Source organism: Zosterops lateralis (genome assembly GCF_965231275.1).
Source record: "Zosterops lateralis genome assembly, chromosome: 3".
Classification (NCBI taxonomy): domain Eukaryota; kingdom Metazoa; phylum Chordata; class Aves; order Passeriformes; family Zosteropidae; genus Zosterops; species Zosterops lateralis.
This window is the reverse complement of record NC_139764.1, coordinates 15305949-15326210: the sequence shown is the minus strand read 5'-3', so window position 1 is coordinate 15326210 and position 20262 is coordinate 15305949. Positions and strand designations below refer to the sequence as shown.

The 20262-nt window shown below is 41.4% G+C and overlaps 1 protein-coding gene and 1 long non-coding RNA gene across 2 annotated transcripts in view; one reads left to right on the top strand and one right to left on the bottom strand.

Annotated features, from left to right (window-relative positions):
* The window catches only part of PKDCC (protein kinase domain containing, cytoplasmic), a 35644-nt gene extending 24330 nt beyond the window's left edge, over window positions 1-11314 (top strand). The window contains exons 6-7 of the mRNA XM_083858364.1: window positions 8350-8523; window positions 10095-11314. Of these exons, the coding sequence (XP_083714490.1) occupies window positions 8350-8523; window positions 10095-10180 (260 nt within the window). The 3' untranslated portion in view covers window positions 10181-11314. The remainder of the gene's footprint in view (window positions 1-8349; window positions 8524-10094) is intronic.
* A 4115-nt stretch (window positions 11315-15429) lies between these two features.
* Window positions 15430-18970, bottom strand: LOC310907869. The gene is made up of 3 exons (XR_014589736.1): window positions 18727-18970; window positions 16450-16671; window positions 15430-16288 (listed from the first exon to the last, which is right to left on the bottom strand). It is a non-coding gene; the product is annotated as an uncharacterized lncRNA (long non-coding RNA).
* Between the last annotated feature and the right edge of the window lie 1292 nt (window positions 18971-20262).

Below are 20262 nucleotides of genomic sequence, written 5' to 3'. Positions count from 1 at the left end.
TCATTGCTGTATCAGGATGAGGTGAAGTTATTGAATTTTAGAGATCTGTCATGTTTATAAAGACTCCCAAGGAGAGAAGCTTTGGACAGCAGTAGTCAATGTATCAGTGCAGGTTTCCACTGATACGAAGCAGAGCTCCGTGTATATTTAGCTACTGTAATAATTACACATTTTTGTGTGAGCTTAATTCTGTAGAGTCTTGGATAACATAACACAGAATCCACTACACCCATATTCATGGTTGGTAATGCCCTGCTCTGCAAGGAGCCTGTTTTATTTGCAGGACACTGCTAATGGACTTAGGCACTTCACAGTGTGACCAAAGATGTTGAAAATCTGTAGAAGCTTTGTGTAAGATATTGGATAATGTACATTAAATACCATGAGTGTAATATTTAATTCCTTGATAGGAAAATGTTCTCAACCTCAGGGACAAGTCTGAGGAATTGGATATCTTACTAGAAATTACACTTAGATTAGATGTGTTCTCAGATTTAGCTGCCATGCCTTTAAGATGTGCAGGCCTGTTTCTAGTTTGTTCTAAGGCCACTTTAACCAAACAGAAGAAGTGTTTTAATTTATTTCTATTTTAAGACTCCCTTTCCTTGCCAGAAAAATATGAAGAAGTCATATAATGATGGTTAAAATGTGCCTACATATCCACTTTTATAATTTTGATTCCAACCATAATCTTTCCTCAACTGATATTTGACTGATATTTAATACTAATACCGTGTTGGAATTAATTTTTAAAATTTTCAATCCAGAGATTATGGAATTAGAAATTATTGATTAGAATTTTTTTGGAGATAATGGAATGAGGAATTCTCCTGGGGTATGGTGGAGTTGCAGGAGAGGGTGACAGGTGTCCTGGAGGGGAGTGGTGTCCATGGAATCAGCCTCTTCTACTAGCAGGATGTTTCCAGCTGAGATTGCATCCTCACCACTGAAACCAAGGCTGAACAGCTGAGCAGATGGAATATTTTGTATAGATCTTGGTAGAGGGATGGACAGGGATGAAAAGGAACAACTGCGATATTTTCCCAAGCTGTAGGTTGAGGTCCTGCTTTGGCCCTGTTTTGACAAAAAAATATTTTTAAGATTGCATGATTTTATAAAATGCTTTCTGTGTTGCTCTGCAGCATAGAGAAAGTTAAAGAAGGGTGTTTTTCAGTCCAGTGCTAAGTTAAGATAAAAGTAAAGATGATAATTTGTTTCTCAGGCCAGATTGGAGTTCATCAGCTTTGCATTCATACCCCAATGGGTGCCAAGATGGGGGAGGCACAAATTTGCATTCATTTTCCTCCACATCATTGAAATCTCACAAGGTGACTCACTCCAGGGACTTCTGCCCTCACAAATAGTAGAAATGACAAGAATTTGTGATGCCAGTCTCCAGGCATGTAAAAGTTTGTGATGAAATAATTTTGTGATGATGCTTTTCTGGTGCACAATCTATTTTAAAATCCTAGAAGAAGGGGAGGAGAATTCAGATCCAAGAACTGTAAGGTTTTGTTGTGTTTTGTTTTTGAAAAGAAACTACAGAAGATTCAGGTAATGATGCTTTAGAATTTTTCTTAGGTCTTAAATGCTTGGAATTATGCATTATCTTGGATAGGACATTGTAAATTCGTACTAGGAAAGACAAGATCATGATCTTGGGCAAGTCATGTAAGGCCATAACTAAAACATTAATGTTGAGGAAACAGTGTGTTATCTATGTGAACTTATGCTTTTGAAAGGAAGACCTCCTCCTGTGAGCACCACAAAGTGAGAAAGGTGATATTGATAAGCAGTAGGGAAGTGACACGAAGAAAGTTCTTGTCAGCCCTAGTGTTCCCATAAATAAAGTTTAACAAGATGACATAGTCATATTACAGAAGGTCTTGGATATTAAGCTTTCACTGTGCTTCAGTTGTAAAGATTTTATAGTGCTGTAAATTATATTATGCTCTGGACTTTGGTTTAGTATCTTAGAGTGGAGGCGTGGGAGACATTTGATAGCTGTGTATGTGTTCTGCAATCATAAATCACACTGCTGTTCATGTTGATATGGGAACATTGCAGCATTTAAAACAACATCAGGAACAAATGCTTTTATATTCTATTGGCTCTTGGCCTCCCTTGCTGGAATCCAGAAGAATGTGAATTAAAACAGGAACCGTGTATTTTTTGTGATATATGTTATCTAAAAATGATTAGATCATTCCATTAATTATCCAGATTAAGGAGACTATAAAAAAACCTACTGATGTTCATCAGTAAAGTCATGCCCCAGTATCAGTGTTTTTATTACTTCAATCAAGTGACTGTGATTTGTACTGAGTATCTAGCCCTTGAGCTAAGCCCCAGCCCTTCAGTTAACTCAGAATTTACTCAGAAATGCGTGAAATCAGCTAACACTCATAAATCTAATAGCTTTGTTATTCATTAAAGCTAATAAATGACCCATTAGTAGGTCTGGGGGTGCGCAAGCCCCCAGAAAACTGTAATTAGCTGCTGTTGTTAGCTGAAAGCACATTCTCAAAGCTAAAAAAGCTGGAAGGCTGGACATAAAGCAAAGACACGTTGTGTTTTCCTTTGTCTCAAGACAATTTGGCAGGATTATGCTGTATGTAAATATTTACAGTACAACAGGGTTTTGAAAAAAATATTCTGCAGGGTCACTATAGCAACCTGCTTAGGAAATTGTAAATCCACCCAAGAATTATTGAAATCAGGAACAAACTGCAGCCCAGATTCCTGATCTATCGTAATATACTATAATAAATCTTGTCAGTATAAATTATTTTTATACATGTGCCCTTAATGTCCCAGAGACCTCAGGGCTGAAGGGGAAAGGTGCACAGGGCAGGAAGTCTCCCTTTACACCCTGCCTTGCTTGGAGGTCTCACATCAGGGGCCAGGCAATGCCAGCACACAGGAATAGAGGAGCAGGTTCCCTTGCACCCGTGTGGGTCTGTGCAGCTGTGCAGCTGTGCAACCAGTTGCTTGTTGCTCACTTGTATCTCCACCACTGTGCCGTTTACCCTGTTCCCTGAGCAATGTGTTCTGCTGTTGCTAAACTTCTCCCTGTCCAACTTGGCACTGCACAGGAAAATACTTTTTGCTGAGGTCCTCAGTTCCCTTCCAGAACACTAAAGAAGTTGTCGAGTGTCTTTTATAAATGTCCTGTGGGCATCTGTCTTCAAGCTTAAGTATCCCAACACATGACCCTAGGCAACTTCTGGCTTGTCCATTGTCAACATTGCTGCATTTATGATGGAGTGGACCACATGCAATGTTTAGGCATCTGTAGGATATTTTGGGCTTGTTGCCTTTGGTGAATTGGTGTGTACCACAGAGGTGGCTGTGGGTACTGAACGGCTCCCTGGGATGTGGAGCACGAGGCAGGAAAAATGCTCCAGCTGTGTCATGTTAACAGGAATAAAATGTAAGGGAACATGTCATTCCCCTGGTTATTTATTTGTGTTTCAGTGACAGCCTGCAGACCGGTTTAAATACGGCTCTGCTCGAGCACAATGGCAGCGCCTACAAAGCGCCAAGACCCGCCTCGCTCCCGGCCCAGGACACTGCCAGGGGATGGGAACACTCCCCAGAGGAGCACGGCTATCTCCTGCTCTGACAAAGGCAAAGCCCTGTCCTGCCAGGCCAGCCTGTCTTCCCAAACAGTTGGGATGCGTCAGGGCTGATTGGAAGCAGAGGCAGGGACAGCCCTGCCCCCTCGCTTCCTCAGACGAACCGAAAAGTCGCTCTCTGCAGCGAACTGTGCAGGGAGCATGTTTAAATGTGAGGTATTGGAACATGAGGAAAAGTTCAGCGTAAAATGAAGCATGCTAAAAACATCAGTGTATTGTTGTCTCTTTTGGATCCAATACTGTTCTCCAAAAGCTCCCTGGGAATCGAAGGGGACTGTTTGTAGAGCAAAACACTGCTCAATACCACGTTTTGCTGATATTGGCAAGATCAGGCTCTTTCTGCTTACTTGTGAGCAAAGCAATTAAAAGCAATTCCAGAGTCAACTGCCAGTGTTCCTCTTGAGACTGGAGGAAAAAGGGAGGGAGAAAAAGGAGCAATGTGATTTCTCTCTCAAGGATGAACGTGGTTGTGTCTCTGTCATTGACCCACAGTGTATTGGCAGGTGATAAGACAACTGGGCAAATCTCCAACGAGTAGCTGTAGTTGGTAGTAAAAATGCAGTCTGGCTGCTGTGGCTGAAATAAACGGTCATTAGGACTGATTAAAGTCAGATTTAGGGTGATTCAGACAGGCTAAAAGGGGGAAACCACAGGCGGTTTCACATAGTTTATAATATACTTGTGGAGCTCTTTATATGATTCAGTCTAGTACAGTGAAAACAAGTATGTTTATAGATAGTAGTCGGCTTTGGCACAATGCAGGTGGTTTTTGATGGAAAAAAAATAGAATAAGAATTTAAAGTTTTTGCTTTTTTTTATAGCTCTTGCACTGGTCAGTGATGCTGCAGATTGCTTTTAAAGATGTGAGTGATCTTGGTTTAAGGATCACTATGGCCATCATGCGGGTGTGACTTAACATTCTAAGAAGCTTCTAAGATTTTGGCCTGGTCAAAGCAGCATGTTTTGATTGATTAGAACAACTTTGTAAAAATATCACAAAACAAACCTTTTGAGGATTGCCTGAATTCAACATAATAAGGCGTCTTGAAGTTCCAAAACGTTTACAAGAAAAAATGCTTTGGAGTAGAATCTATCTGTGTAACTGTGAGCTCTTGTATTACCTCCCCTGTGTTAAACTCTGGAGTAAATGCATTCTAAGTGGCATCAAGATCAAGCTTACTGCATTGCATTTATTTGCTTTAATCCTCACAAAATTAGTAGATTGAGGAAAGGGTTCTTTTTCTGCTGATACCAGTAGGAATGCCTTGCATTTCTCTGATCTATTCCTTGCCATTACCTTGATAGACTTTATGTACTCTCTGTCAAGCTATGTGTATGTACGCAAAAGTGTAAATTTATGGCTGCATTTATAGTATTAGGCAAGCATTTATTGGTTTTAAACACCATTAGTCTGGAAATTGACCAGAACTTTGACCTTTTTATGATGTGATTTACTGCTGTGAGCCTTCAAATTCCAAGGACTCCATTTAAGCAAGTTTCAGGTCTTGGCAGGACAAAACCTTGGGCTGGAGCTGTCTTTAAACCATTGGAGTACTGCTTAATTGAGTAGCTGCACTGTGGTGACCCATTTAAAGGTGATGGGGAAGCCCAGCTCTCCTGAGGGCTGGACCTAATGTCATTGCTGGGACACATGTCAGTGGAGGAGCATCCTTCAGCAGAGTCCTTCTAGTTCATGTGAGGGGAGTGCATTTCTTGGTGACTCATACAATTGAGAGCTAAAGGGTAAAGCTCCCTAAATCAACACTATGCAAGTAAGAGATTCCAGGGATATTTGCCTTTACCATGCAAATGGACAAGGCATCTGCCTGACTCTGCTGGAGATGGAGTGAGTTTTGAAGAGAAGCTCAGTTTGCTTAGATCACCACTTGCTTGGTGTTGCAATGAGTTTCTGATCAGTTCTGTAATAGTTTAAGAGGAGGTCCTGTGTTGTCTTCCCAGGAGTGCCTGGCTGGTGTGGGAAAAGGAACCAGGGTGCAGGGCCATCACATGTCCTGCTCTCTACTCCCTGTGGCTGCCTTCCCATTGGGATGCTCCTATAGGAAGGCACTCCCAGGCAGCCATCACTGCTGTTTGCCATGCAGGTAGGGAGAGGGGCTGCCTTCTTGCCTTTCCCCTTCACTGCATCCTCCCCTCCCTGTGGGCAGCACAGGCTCAGCCTGCAGACTGCAGGTATCCAGTGTCCTGTGCCAGCTGGAGGCCCTGCCAGAGGCTGCCATTGTGGAGCCTGTGTGACTGCGTGTTTTCCCTTTGATTCCAGTGGCTGTGTTTCCACCTGTGTGGTGATCCCACAGCTAAAGGAAAATGCTCTTTGCTTGTGTCACACTGCCATGTTCCTGTTACCTGTTCCCAGGAGTCACTGGAGACATTTGTGGGTTTCCCATGTAGGAACTGGCAGGGAGCAGCGAAGGGAGAAGGGGCAGCCACAGGGCTCTGGCATGGCTGTTTCCATCATCGCTTGCATACTAAAACCAGGACCTTGCCATCACAGTTACTGCTGGCCCAACTCCATTGATTAATGTATCTGAGCTGCCCCGATGATTTACCAGGCTTGGGCACCTTGAAAAAAGCAATGGAAAGGGAGAACTTTATCTCCTACCTCTGACAGAGCCTCAGATTGTGTAAATCACTGCTGCTCTTTTGAAGTCTGTGTGTGTCAGCCAAGAGCCTAACCCCTGAGAGCTGTATAGGGAGCAGTGCTGAGGAGAAGGGAAATGCTATGGGCCTATTAAGAAGCATATCTGTGCTCAGAGGAGTATAAATATTTTAAATATTAAATAAAGGTTCTCAAAATGGGCTTCTCCCTTGCATAAAGAAAAATACATGATGTGATGTGGGGCTGCTCTCTTAGTGCCAGGATGCTGCAGCTTCCTCCCAGCCCCAGCCTGGAATCTCTCAGACTCCCAAGGTGCCCTGGAGAAGGACTGGGACATGCTCCCTGCTGTCATGGAGAATGAGGCAAATGCTTCATCTCTCGCTGCCACAGCAAGGACCACGCTTCTGTGAATGCCCTCTGTGGCCTGGGGCTTGGCACAGTGCAGTGTGAGGTGGCCATTCTGTGGTGTGCAAAGAGGATCTTGGATAATTTACATTTTATATCCAGTCAACATAGCATGCATGCTGATACAAATGGTTAAATGTGGTGCTAACTACAAGGAATTGATTTTTTTTTTCTTCTTTTCATTGTGCACATCATTTTACTGTCCTAGGCTGTGAGGTACAAATCAATACTCAGAAATTGCCATGTGGAGATAAGAGAACATTCTGTTACATCCAATTATTGTTACACTACATTTGATACAGAAACTGGGAAAAATGGACTCTGAGTTCTCTTCAGAAGAAATGTATAAATATTTTTGATGGATAAATGACCAGTCATCATGTGGAGCTAAATTTTGATAGTTTTTTCTTCATGAGCATGAATCTGCATTTCCTCAATTAAGGAAACTTTTTTGCTTTTGATTTAACTGGGACATGATCAGCTCTGATTTTGCTTCTTATTTGGGAATGTTTCTTATGATACTTTTAATGAGCTAAGGCTTAAAATAGAACGCAGTAACTACATTTGTTTCCCACTATTTCAGACTGTGTGGTGAGAATGAGCACTTGTGAATGTGCACTTCTTTTCCCAGTGGAAATACTGACAGTTTGGAGTAGCAGACACACTCGCTTTTGACTCGGTGGTGTTCGTACAATGTGCTGTATGAAATATTAGCAGGCTGAATCAGCAGAGCCAGGCAGAAAATGCTTGAACCAAAGTGACTTAAGAATAGGCTGTGAGTCAGGGCAGGCAGCTCTGGTTTCCATAATAGATACAATTAGAAGAAATATAGAATGTATTTAGTTTTTTGAATAGGACGTGGGGAGGAGAGACAGGAGGGAACCATTAATTTGTGCGTCTGGAGGCTAAATAGAAACGTTTATAAATGATCAGCTGAGTTTGCTGATGCATTCATTAGAGAAAGCCCCGTTAGTGGCTGGGAAAGTGAGAGGAGCTGTGAACAGAGAACAAGAGGCAGCTCATAAAGGCAAGTGAGACTGAACGGCAGCCAAGGGAGAGGAGCAGTCGATGGGGCAGCGCGGAGGCGCTGGGCGAGGACCACGCTGACATGCTCCCACTACTTTTTCCACCCCCCATTCTCTCCAGAGGCCCATCAAGCGACTCCTCTTTTGTCCTAATCTGAGCAAGCAAAAAAAGTTTGCTTAATTAAAAGCCTGTCTTTTCTCCCTTCTCTAAAGGAGCCACAAAAAAAATAGCATGCTCTTCTGAGGGAGAGGGAGGGCTGGGAACGCCTGGTCAGGTCTCACCCCGACAATCCTGCTCACTGTTGAGAAGTAGGACAGTGGGTCAGTTCATTCAAATGGATGCTGTTTATTCAATGGGACATTCTTCGTGTAAAACTCCTAATAAAACCAAAGCCTCGCCTCCGCAGTGGGGAAGGGGTTTTGTGCACAGACTGTTTATTTACAGACGCTTTCTGGAGAAAGAGGTGAGAAGAAGAAAGGAGGAAAGGAAAAGGAAAGTAAGGTGCAGAGCTATAAACACATTTGGGAGTAAACCAGGGAGGGTACAGTCTAAACCGTCAGCTTTTCCGTCATATATCCTGCTCCTAAGCTGTTCTAATAAATCTTGCCAGTTAAAAACAACCAGTTTACTGGAGCTTTCTAACGACTGCCTTGCTCTGATTTGCAGAGTACAGACGGGTGCCTGAAGCCCATATTCCTGATGAGAACTACAGATGCTGGCCATCCTACCATCACAAGGGCTGCCTCCTCTCTGTGTTTGATGTCAACGAAGCCATCGAGATCTGTGACAGCTACTCCCAGTGCAAAGCTTTTGTCCTAACTAACCAGACGACTTGGACAGGTAGGTCCTGGATGCTGAGGAGCAGAAGCAGCAATTGAATCACCTATTCTGGCTGCTCTAAGGGTTTTAATACAACTTGAGGAGTGTGTTGTGCTGGGCTGTGGGAGCTACCAGCAGCATCTAGAGGGGAGGTAGTTTCTGAAGGTTCAGCTGAGGCAGCTTCTTTTTTGCTGAGGCTTCTCTTTTGCCATCTGTCAGGGGAGCAGAAACTACAGACAGGCTCACAGGAGCTGGCACTAGAGGGCCAAGCATGTGGACCCCAGGTTACCAAACCACAGGATCTGGAATGTTATTTTTTTGCATTTTTGTGCTTCTGGGAGGTGTTAACAGGCACTTCCACGGAACCAAGAGAAAACTAATTTCTGTTAACCTTGCCTATGGTTAACCAGTGACTACTAGGTCATCATGTCAGACTATCTGTAGCTAGAATATTGAAAATAATTAATACACTAAAAAAGTATTTATTCTGGCTCAGGGGGATTCATAGGAAGTTTATAGCAGCTCCTATCTCAGGTTACAATACTAAAAGCTAATGGGACCTAGTAGCAATAGTTGTAATCTTATTTGTCATTCCTTTTGCCATCTCATTCCTAATTCATGAGCACTTGAGTCCCTGAAACCTGCAGCTCGGAAATTTGCTCAGTGGTTGAGACATCCCATTTGCCATATGATACTTTAAAAGAAAATAGTGTTATGGGAGCCCCCTAGAGAGGCAGGCTGGGAGCAAATAGCATTTGATTTTCCCAAGTTTAGAGAGGGAAGGCAGAAGTACAGCAGATATGGAGTGTATCTCTGTGGTCCTTGCTGCAAGGAAAGACAGTGATTTTGTAGGTCTGTGGGGCAGCAGCAGCTCCTTGGGAGGCAGGAATGTGAATGCCAGGTCAGTGAGTGTGAGGAGATAGAAGAGCTGTGCTGTGGCTCCCACAGATCTCAAACAAACAAACCTTGCCAAATTCAGCCCCCACTAGCCTTGGATATACGTGTAGCAGGTGCCTTATGCTGCCCAGGCTGTTGTCACTTGCTGCTGCTTTTTGTCTGAGGACTAGAAAGCTTGTTCCTGCTTGTTTAAAGCCCAGAGCTACAAAGTGATCAGTGAGAGCCGTTTCAGAGAAAGTCATGTTTAACACACATTGCACTGATCAGTTTTGTAAGGATCAAGTGTGCAAATATGATTCTGCTTCTGTAGAACCAAACATGAAGGATGTCCTTCATTTGAGCCCTAAACTAAAGCCTGTTTTTATCAGTAGGAGTCTCAAAATACTTTTTTTAAAGACCACATGGGATTAGTATTAATAACTTCAGACATTTCCTTCATTTACTGTGTTAGCTGTGCACATCTGTATTTTGACCGTGGTTAGAGAAAAGATATGGAAACCAGGGGAACTTTGGTGCCATTTTAGACAAAAAACATCCAGTTTTATACCAGCTGAAGTTAAGAGCGAGTTCAGTCTTGCATGGCCTGAAAAATGCATAGGTTGAAGTAGAATTTGAATGTCAGTATCTAAAGGTAGGCAACCTTTTGCTCATCACTTCTAAGTATTTTTCCCCTCCCCCTTTTCTATTCAATGCAGGTCGGCAGCTTGTCTTCTTCAAGATGGCCTCAAATCATATTGTGCCTGATCCTGACAAGATAACATATGTGAAGGTGACAGACTGACACCTAAAATGGCTCAGTCTGACACATGAGTGATAAGAGCTGTTTGTGTATAAATATAGGCAGCTGTTAGGTAGAAGGCGGCTGTGGCCGGAGAAATAATTGCACTATTACTCATTCTACTCTATAGAGTGCTAAAGGAAACTTTAAAGAAATAACCTGCATGACCAGGATGAATGTGCAATAAAACAAGATTTTGAAAATGTGATTTAAAAATAAACCAAAACAACCCAAAGCAAAGTACAAGAGATGATACACTGTTAGAGTATAATTTTGGTTATAAATCAGCTGGCAGCTCTGGCTTTTCTAACCAAGGTTAGCATAACATTTCTGACCTATACATGTGTGTCCAGGGATGAAAGCTGATCATTTCTCTGGGAAGCCTATATCCTCAACACTGATATTTATTTGGGCACGTACAATCACAACAGAGGAACTGAAGCGTATCAGTTTGTCTGCTGAATAGCAAACGATACTGAGGACAATCAGCATTTGTGTTAAAGCTATGGAATATGCAATGCCGGCATATTTGTCAAATGGAAGGGATTGCTTATGTTTAGAATTGCAAGACTGCAACTAATTTTCATTTTTTGCTTCCACTGTTATCATAAAGTTTCATTTTTAATTTGAAAGAGCCATTTTGTAGATCTAGCAAATCACATAAGCATATGAATAGTCCCACTGAAAGGGCAGGGTCTCACCCGAGTGCTGAGTGCTTTGCTGGATAGGCCTAAGCATATGCTTACAATTAAGCCTGTGCTTAAGACTTTCGTTGAATCAGTTTGAATTGTTCAGGAAGCCACATCTTCAACAGACTGGCAAAGCAGTCCAGCTGGTTGAACAGCACTAATTTAACGACTATCTTGCAGTTATTCGTATCTTTTATCATCAGGTCCTTGGTTTTCTAAAGCATCGCTTGCTGATTCTTAGAGTGAATGAAGTAAATGACCTTAATGATGTCAAATGAATGCTAGCCTTAATTCTATATAAAATGCATCTTAAAGGCGGGGTGTGTCTAAAGAATTTGCTTTCAGTGAAAGCAATGAAGTAAATGCTAAAGTGACCAATGTCATACTGTTTTGTAGTTTGTACAGTCAGGAAAAAAAATGTGCTTTTGTTTCTCAAATTGTTTATTTTTGTAAAAAAAAAATAAAAATAAAAGATAAATAAAATTTCTTTTATTCTTGGTTTTTGTGTGTTTGTGTTTCAAATAAATGCCTAAATCCAGTGCATTGTATGTAAACCTAAACCTAAACTTGGGATATTTTTTCTAGAAAGGACTGAGGTTGTTCCAGTGTTTCCCAGGGAAGGGGGGGGGGTCTGTTGGTACCTAGAGTACTTGGTGGCTTTGTCTACATGCTTGCCTGTCATAAAGTGAGTCATGGTCAGCAGACAGTGGTTGAGCAGCCTTTGCTGCTCTGTGCTTTACTTTATGCTGGTGTCAGTCTTTCAGCTTGGAAGGGGCAGTGGTGAGAGCAGGACTTGCTGAAATTGCTCATTGGGCCAAAAGGGAAGCCAGGCAGCAGCCCCTGCCAGGGAGGGGCAAGGAAGGAGAGCAGGAGAGTCAGGGAGGTCGGGCAGCAGTGTGGCTGTGCAGGAGGGAAGGTCTGACAGTGACACCACAAACAGTGGATCTCGCCTCACCCCAGTTTCCCTGAGGTCACCCATGCCCTAATGGCTCTGGCAATTGGCTGAAGGGACACCCTGTAATGGCTGTAACTCACAAATTATCAAACTCCCAGCCGTAATAGCTCAGCTGATTGTGTCACCGTGCACTTAGGAACCCATCAATCATACTGTGGTAATAAACAAACACTACGGATTCTTTTAAAATTGCTGCATAAATCATGCCAACACATACTGCACAGTTCATTGAAGTGATATGGGTTGTTGGCACTGAGGTGCTGGTATGTATTTTGAAAGTCTTTAACCTCCTGTGATTTCCTTCCCATTAAGCACTGCACAGTTCCAAAAATACTCAGCATTTAAAAACATTCTTTAAATTTAAATTCTTTAGTTGCATTCCTATGTAAAAAATGCCAACATTTAAAAGAAAAAGAAAAGACATTCAGGGCAATACTTTAAAGTTGTAGTAGGTAACTTCAATAATTTCATTCCATCGCTTTCTGCTCACTGGAAAAAATGCCTCTTAAGTCAGGAATTGTTTATGCCTAGAATTAAACAAGGTTGCCAAACCAATTTATATCAGCTTTTGCAAACAGAGATCATGTAAGCAAGAAAGAAACATAGCTGTGAGCCAAGAAGCTGGATTTTAAATTTCAGTGGTAATCAACTTTATGCAGGCAGGTTTTATAACTCTGAGAGTAAGGCTTTCCAATGGAAATGCTGATTAAAATCTTAGTGAGAGAGGTGTGATACTACAATAAGAGAACAGCCATAATAAGCACTGGTAAAATTCTGAATTTATGTGGAGAAAGTGGTTTTTGCAGCAGTGGGTCTGATTCAGCAGTGCCTGACTGGCACACGTGGCATGGAAACCCTTGAGAAGCCACAGAGGAGGAGGAAGAGGAGGAAGCAAGGCACAAAGTGAGTCGGCAGGTCTGAGCCACTCAGCCTGGGACCTGCTTCATGTTTTCTGTGAAAAAGGCATTTCTATCTGTTTTTTCCCCTAACTTTTTGACTGCTTTTTACATTTCCTGGCTTCCTCAAGCCACCAGGTAGAAATATGAAAGAAGACACCCACAGGGCTTTAAACGACTGCTGTCTGTGTGTGCACATGCACGTGTGTGTATGTGTATACGTATTTATGTACGTGTCATGCTGAACAGAGAGAGCTTATTTCCTCAGTGAAAAACCAATTGCCTGTGCACAAAATGAAGTGCTAAACAGGATGTTGAGTTCATCTGGAGAAGTGAGAGCTGTGTGAGGCAATGGGTGCTGCAGCTCTGCAAGGGGCTGTGCTGAGTGTTTGGCCCAGTCCGGCACCACGCTGCCCTGGCTGGTCTGAGGCTCAGAGCACCTCCAAGAGCTGCCCACTGTCTCCTGATGGTTTGGTGAGGAGGTGATTCTGGCCCCACCACTGGGAACAAGTTCTAGGCGATGAAACAAGCACTGACCAGCATCACCTGATGTCCTGAGGATTGCAGGGGACACGTGCTGAAAGCTTTAATCTTTGCTTAAACCAAAATAAAAATGCATTCTTCTGTTTTTCTCTGTCTTGTCTGAGCCTACTGCTTTATCTCAACTCATTTTTCAGAGCTTTCTCCCCAACTTCAGTGTGTCTTCTTAAGTAGAAAGCTGAGGTCTCCTGTAATCAGCTTCAAACAGTTGGTCACAACTCACATCCCATCTGGGAGAAATCTATGGTGGAATTAGTAATACTGCCATGAGAATTCATTGCCATGAGACAAAGCCTGAAAACAAGTGGGCCCTGTTTCCAGCTGAGAAGTTCAGGTAAATTTGTATAAGGAGTGAAGGAGGTTGGATGGGCAGTGAGATGCTGGCAAAGAATATCAGAGAGGTACTCCTTCAGCATGAGATAATGGAGTTCAGTGTAGTACAAATATTTGTGATTTGTCCTGCCTCTCACTGCTTCACTGAGGCATTTTGCTTAGTCCTTCTGCCAGCCATTATCAAAGTTTCCCATAAGATCCGTGAGATTTGTGGGATGCAGGGAGGACAACAACTTGGCATGAAGGCAGCTCTTCATTCTGGGAGACCTTCACCTAGAGCAGGACCTGACCGTGGTAGGTGCATAGCAAAGACCGTGTCCCTGCCTCTGGAATTCACCTTATCAACTTGTACCAAGAGGATTTGTAATTCAAAGCATATGGAGGGTGGTAGTGAATATCCAGAGATCATATTATGTTGCCTGTCAGGAAGTACTAATATGAACAGTGATGATGTGAACAGTGATGTTCAGATTTAGTAGGAAGAGCCTTATATTTTGTTCTTTAGCACTAAATTCTGTGAAGGCTCAACTACAACCTACTATTAAGGAGTCAGGGGGGAAAAATGGAGTGGAAAGACTCTTCACAAGTTTTTTGGAGGAAAACATACACCTAACCTTTTGGTCAAAATGTGAAATAGTGTTGAAAGAAGTCAAACAGATTTGGGTTGAAAAGACTCATCTGAAGTTTTCATCAATTGACTGCAGAAAAAAAAATGGGACTCAAAAAAGAATAGGAACACTGGTGGAAAGCAGGCAGTATATAAAGACTTCACAGTCATACTCTGCTTAATGTTTTTTGAGATGTGATCATTGAATCATTTTCTTTTTTGGTCATGAAAATATATTTTTTCTCTGTTTTAAGCAGGAGGGAAACCTGTTGGTCTGCCCTTCTCTAGAGTTCCCAGGGCATGCAGACTCCCTGCCCTTCCTTCAACACAGACATGGGCCTGGGCATTTGAACTCTAAGAAGTAAGTTTGTTGCAAGTACGAGTGATTTTTTCCTAATTGGAATGGATGCTTCTAAGAGGTGCATTTAAAAAACGTGAAGGAAACAAGATGTTGTGTCACTTTCCTCTGTGGTGTGTACAGTCAACAGTTGCCTTTGTGTAATGGGTGCCCCACTTCTCTGCAAACTGATGGGAAATATAATTCAGTAGGAGCCACCCTCGTTATGAAACCATCTTTGATGTTAAGCCAGAGGGTGAACAACACATTTATTGGAAATTGTGGCTTTTAAACAAAAAAATCCCTGCTAACCACAGTTTTTTAGCAAATGACTGGGAGACTGAGAAGGAAGACTAAACTATCCAGTGGCTATTTGAAATTCATAAAGTCAGAATCTGATCTTACTTAGCTTAATTTTACCAGTATAGGTGAGTTAATCCTTGATTTATCCTCACATAAAACAGTATCATCCTGTTAGGTTTTCGAGTATCTACAGAGAAGGCACTCAGTAAAACCTACCTCTTGGACCTAAATGTTTGAGCCATCTAAGTGAGGAAAAATACACTGATTTTCTCATATGTACAACACCATGTGAACATGTGTAGGTTCCTGTGACATTTAAACAATGACAATGCAAAGACTTAGCTTTCATTTAGAGAGAAGCTTTAACAAGAGACAGAAAATTAAAGACATATTATTTAATAAATAATACCAGGAAAGGAATATGAATTCTACACATTTACACTCAATGTTTCATAGGCATAATGCCATTCCTATTTATCATCCTTCTGCCAACTTCAAGTATGCCCTAAGAACAAGTTCCAGTTTTCAATACTACAAGTACCTGGCATGTATGAAGATAATGGTACAAATTGGTATTTATGAATTACAGCTTTCCATAAATAGAGTAGAAGAAATGCAGAGCAGCCAGTCAGACAAATGGGTGACCAGGGGCACAGTGGCACTTCTAGAAGTGGGTGTATTTAATGTTTTATAGAAGACCTTGGGTTTGTGCAAGTTCATGACCTATGAAAAACCTCATATGACTTACTGGCAAATATTGCCTCATTCTTGGGCACAAGCAGTGGATCAACATGCATGCTACTATTTCTACATGTTTTACATGTCTTTTAACCCCCACAAGATACAAACCTAAAGCCTGTTTAAAGAATGGAAACACTTCAATTAAATGTCAGCTTTTGATTTGTACATGGCTCTGATTTATGATTCATTATAGAACTTTGGTCAATGACAGCTCTTAAGCAGAAAAAATATTACAGTGGCAAAAAATAATGCACATTCATGAAGTGAATTTGTGAACAGATACTGTTTACCTGGAGAATTGAAAAGTTTAATGACTTGGATTATGGGTCAACGTGGCAGATGTGAAAAGAAATCACCATTTTGCTGCCTTACATTGTAACATATGTTCCATGGCCTATAGTTATTCTGATATACAGTTCATTTCTTAGAGACTGAGCTCCTGGAATTGTGTATTCATAGGTGAACAAACTCCTCTTTGCCTCTTTTTACCAACTACTGAAGAGTAGGCGTAAAGGAGAGCTCTATGAGTATAATAATATTATAATACTCTTGCAGTTCAGAAACCGGGGTAGCTGTGGTGCAGTTGATTCTGCATGGCTTCTGTGCAGTAACAACCAATGGACAAGAATCCGTGGCCAAAGTTAACAGTAATTCCAAAGTGGACGTTGAAGCTAACTACAAATATCACTGGGTGGCAAACATCTCTCATTCTAAAAGTAATAGGAAAGGACCATGAGAACTATATAGTAAAAAAGGTGTAAGGAAAACAGAAATACTATTTTTATAATAATTGTATAGTTTGCTGTGGGGGAAAAGCAAATACGCAGCCCAAAAAGTCCACCCTACATCTCAGGGAGAGATTAACTCTTACCTCTCTGAAGTCACTAGCCCGTGTAATACCAGCTCACAATTTCTTCAGTACCCTTTGCAATTTATTTCTCTCCAGATTTCAGCCCTCCCCTTCTTGCTCAGAGGTGGTGGACTCCTTTGTGTGTGACAGAAGGAAACTGCAGCAATGCTGTAGCTGCTCAGCCAGGTTTGGTTCTTGCCTCATGTTGCAATTCCCTCACCACAGAACATGCCTTCAGCTTGCCTGGGATAAATTCAGTGTGTAAACTTAGTGTTCCTAATAAAAATTACTATAGACTGTTTTCTTATGATGAGATAAAGCACCCTCCAATGCCATCTAGTGATGCTGATAGAATCTCATTTAAAACCCCAAACCTTGTGCATTCCAAGTAAATGTTATATGTGTGTATACTATGAAGTATAGTTATGCTTTCAGAGCAAACCTAGAACAGGTTTTCCTTCAATAAATTTTAGCAGTTTTTACTAATTTACTTAGGTAATTTCCAATACACTTGTATATGGCTGCTTTTTTTTTTTCCTTCTAAATTGCTTGGTGATGTAAGGGGCAGCTGAATCTGCTCCAGCTGTCACCTGGGGCCTTGGTGCCATATGCCATGTTGATTGCCCATTATTCAAAACTCTACCACAGGACAATGTGAAGCTGCCTGTTCAGTACCTTCCAAGGGGCACAAATCTCATTTAAAGCAGAGCTCCAACTGCAGAATCCTACAGAAAAATGCTAATAATTAAAAAAATGCACATTGTTTATTGCAGCAAACCATATATAAATGGCATCAAATTTCTGTTGCCCTGTCCTGTCCAAGCTGTTGAGGCTGATAAGATTTCATACAGCCACAGAAAATCTGGGGAAGGGAACACAGAGGGGATGGAGAAGGGAATGGCAAATTTGCTGTGTTTAATGTATTGGACACCATCTGTATTTTATTCAAATAGGGTTATATATTTTGTGAAAATAAAAACCAGCCTCATGAGTCAGTGTGTGCAAGGCAGTCACTTGAATATATATAATGGGAAACATGTTTTAGGCTGGAAGTTGCAAAGGGAAATCAAATGTTTGAAGTGTCAAAGTTGGAAAAATATAAAATACGCCTGACACCGTAGCTATTGAAGCCAAAATGAATAAATCATCATCTCAGGAAAGAAAACCCCACCAAGTTCTTGGCTATAGCCTTCATTTTCCTACACTCAAATAAAATTACATACAACCTGATAATTTAACCAGACTTGTCAATAAGAACTGATGGCTTCAGCAGACACTATCACTTCATGCTTCAGTTTAGACTTCAGAAGCATCTAGTAATTTATCCAAGAAATAAATTTAATGTCAAACTTGTCTCTTCAAGTTGATAGATAGAAGAACCTTATGCAGTGGAGATGCCATATTGCAGAACACTAGAGTTAAATTAAATTAATGCCAGCTCAGTAGTTTATTCCCCATGTACAGCTTTTCCTGAGCACTTATATAAGAAGTATTTTAGTATCATTCTAAGCAGTGCAAGAATAACTCCCAAGAAGGAATTTGAGAGAAACTTTGAGGTTACAATATTAGGAGCCAGAGTTTACACTCCAATTTCTGTTGCAGTCTCAGTATTGTTTCTGGTCAAGTTTTAAGCCATATTCTTTTCACAATAAGTTCAGTGTCAGAAATGTGATTTGCAAACATAGTAAGACCTATCTGTGCCTGTCTGGGGAAAATAACTGGGACATGGTGTTTTCTGGCTTTGTGTGCATCAAGGTTTTACTTACAACAAACAAAACAGCCTGATGGAAAGATGAGAGATATTTTAGCTGCAATTTGGCATGCAAATATTTGGGCAAACTGAGGCCATTAATTTACTAGTTTAGATGCATTTGTACTTGTTTATTTATTTGTCAGAAGGAATAGTCCCTGAAAATTGCAAATCAAAGTAATGATTCATTTTTATTTGCTGAAAATAACCTAGCTGGCCTTTTACTTGTTAAAAATATATAAGTTAACCTAAAGCTTCTGCTGTGTAAAGCCTGAACTGAATGCATCAGTGAGGGAGTGATCAGCACTGGATACAGCATCCCAAATCTCCCCGTCCCTCTGGCCCTACACAACAGGCTTTTCTTACCTGTTTAGGCTCCATATAGGTAACAGAGGACCATGGTCCCCCAGGGAGCTGTCACAGTGCTCCACCTACTCCGTTCTCTCTAATTTTCTGTCCCTTTCCCAGCTGTGACCCTCAGTGAGAAGTGCGGCTTCTCAGCCACGGCTTCACCCTGTGAGAACAGCCCAGCTTTGCTCATGGATTACCTGTAGGTGTTGATTGTTGATCGGGCTTGTCCTGAATGGTGTCAGGTAGCAAACTGGGCAGATGACACAAACTCCAGTTCCTTACCCTGCACTAAGCAGCGACTGGATTTCGAGAGGTCACGTGAAGTGGGAGATCCAGAGCTGTGGTGACACTGAGAATCTGTCAGGCAGGCTACTTTCATCTGCTCCAAAATGGCCTTGCTGGGTCTGACTAATCAGCCAGTAACTCTGTCTGCAGGGTCTGACAGTGTCCAGCAATTGACCTCGAGGGGAAGAGTAAGTACAGACCTGACCTTTCCTCTCACAGTCTCCTCCTCTCTGTCAAGCGGCCGATCAGGATTTCCACGAGCTTAAATTATTAAACCATCTCCAGACATTGTCTGTAACAGTGTTATATCACTTCTCTTGGCAGCTGTGGCAGGACCAGTATCTCCTACTTTGAAAATAAGCTCTTCAGCTTAGTCTTGGTGCATACACAGCAGCAAAAAATTGTTATTCTGCGGCTAAGTGCTTTTCTATTGGCGTGATATCTTAATTAAATCTACAAATGAAGCACGTCTTTGGTGTTTTCAGCAAATTTTTTCCTCTGTGAATTACTTTTGAATTTGTTTGTTTGTCAGCCAGAAATGCTGTCCAAGAAAAGTTGGAAACCATGCCCAGCTTAAAATCTTGATAGTAGCAGGTACAGTCCACAAAAGGCTATTTAAAATATTTGTTCAAAAATCTCATCCCCCTCCACAAAGTAGGGTTTTTTCACCATCCTGGAAGATTAATTTAAATGTCTAGCAGTGGATATTTCTACACGCAGATTGTGATTGCTCATTGCTCCCCCCAACAGTTAGTTCAGAAAATTTCTGAAAGCACTTCTGCTAATGGAACTAAAAAAGGGTGCAATACTGCAATCTTTTTGGCATATATTACTATTATAGGCTATATAATATAGACCTGGACTAAGCAGTGAGTTTCTGATTTTTCTGGGAATAGTTTGTAAAAACAACTGAGGCAGATTCAGTGTGATCTGATACTGTAGCGCAGGATCTCCAATCTCAGTTTTTGAGTTCTTCTCCACAATTGCCTTGTTGAATCCAAGGCTTATAGGTTGAACTAATTCAGGAATTATGATGAGGTAACTAAACTCTGAATTTGGACTATTAATTTCAGATGACTGTGTGGAAATGAGATGTCTACTGCGTATATGTTTTTACAATAATGCTGTTAAATTCCCTGTTTGGAAGGCTGAGTTTTAAAGCATGTCCAGAAGTTTCTCTGTTGAGGTCACCTGTTATTTAAATGTCCTTACTAGGAGACATTTATATCCACGAAATTGTTTTCCAATCTCTAGTTGCACTTAATGTGATAAACTTGAGAAGGTGAGCAATCAAAGGTATTAGTTACCCTGCTTCATATGCTGAATAGCTTTCCTATAAATGAACGTAAGAGATTTGATCCTCTTTTCCATCTGGGTGGAGATTTTCTAAACAATTCTTTATCTCTAAATGTCTAAGTTTCACAGATATAGTTATCCAGCTTTCTGGT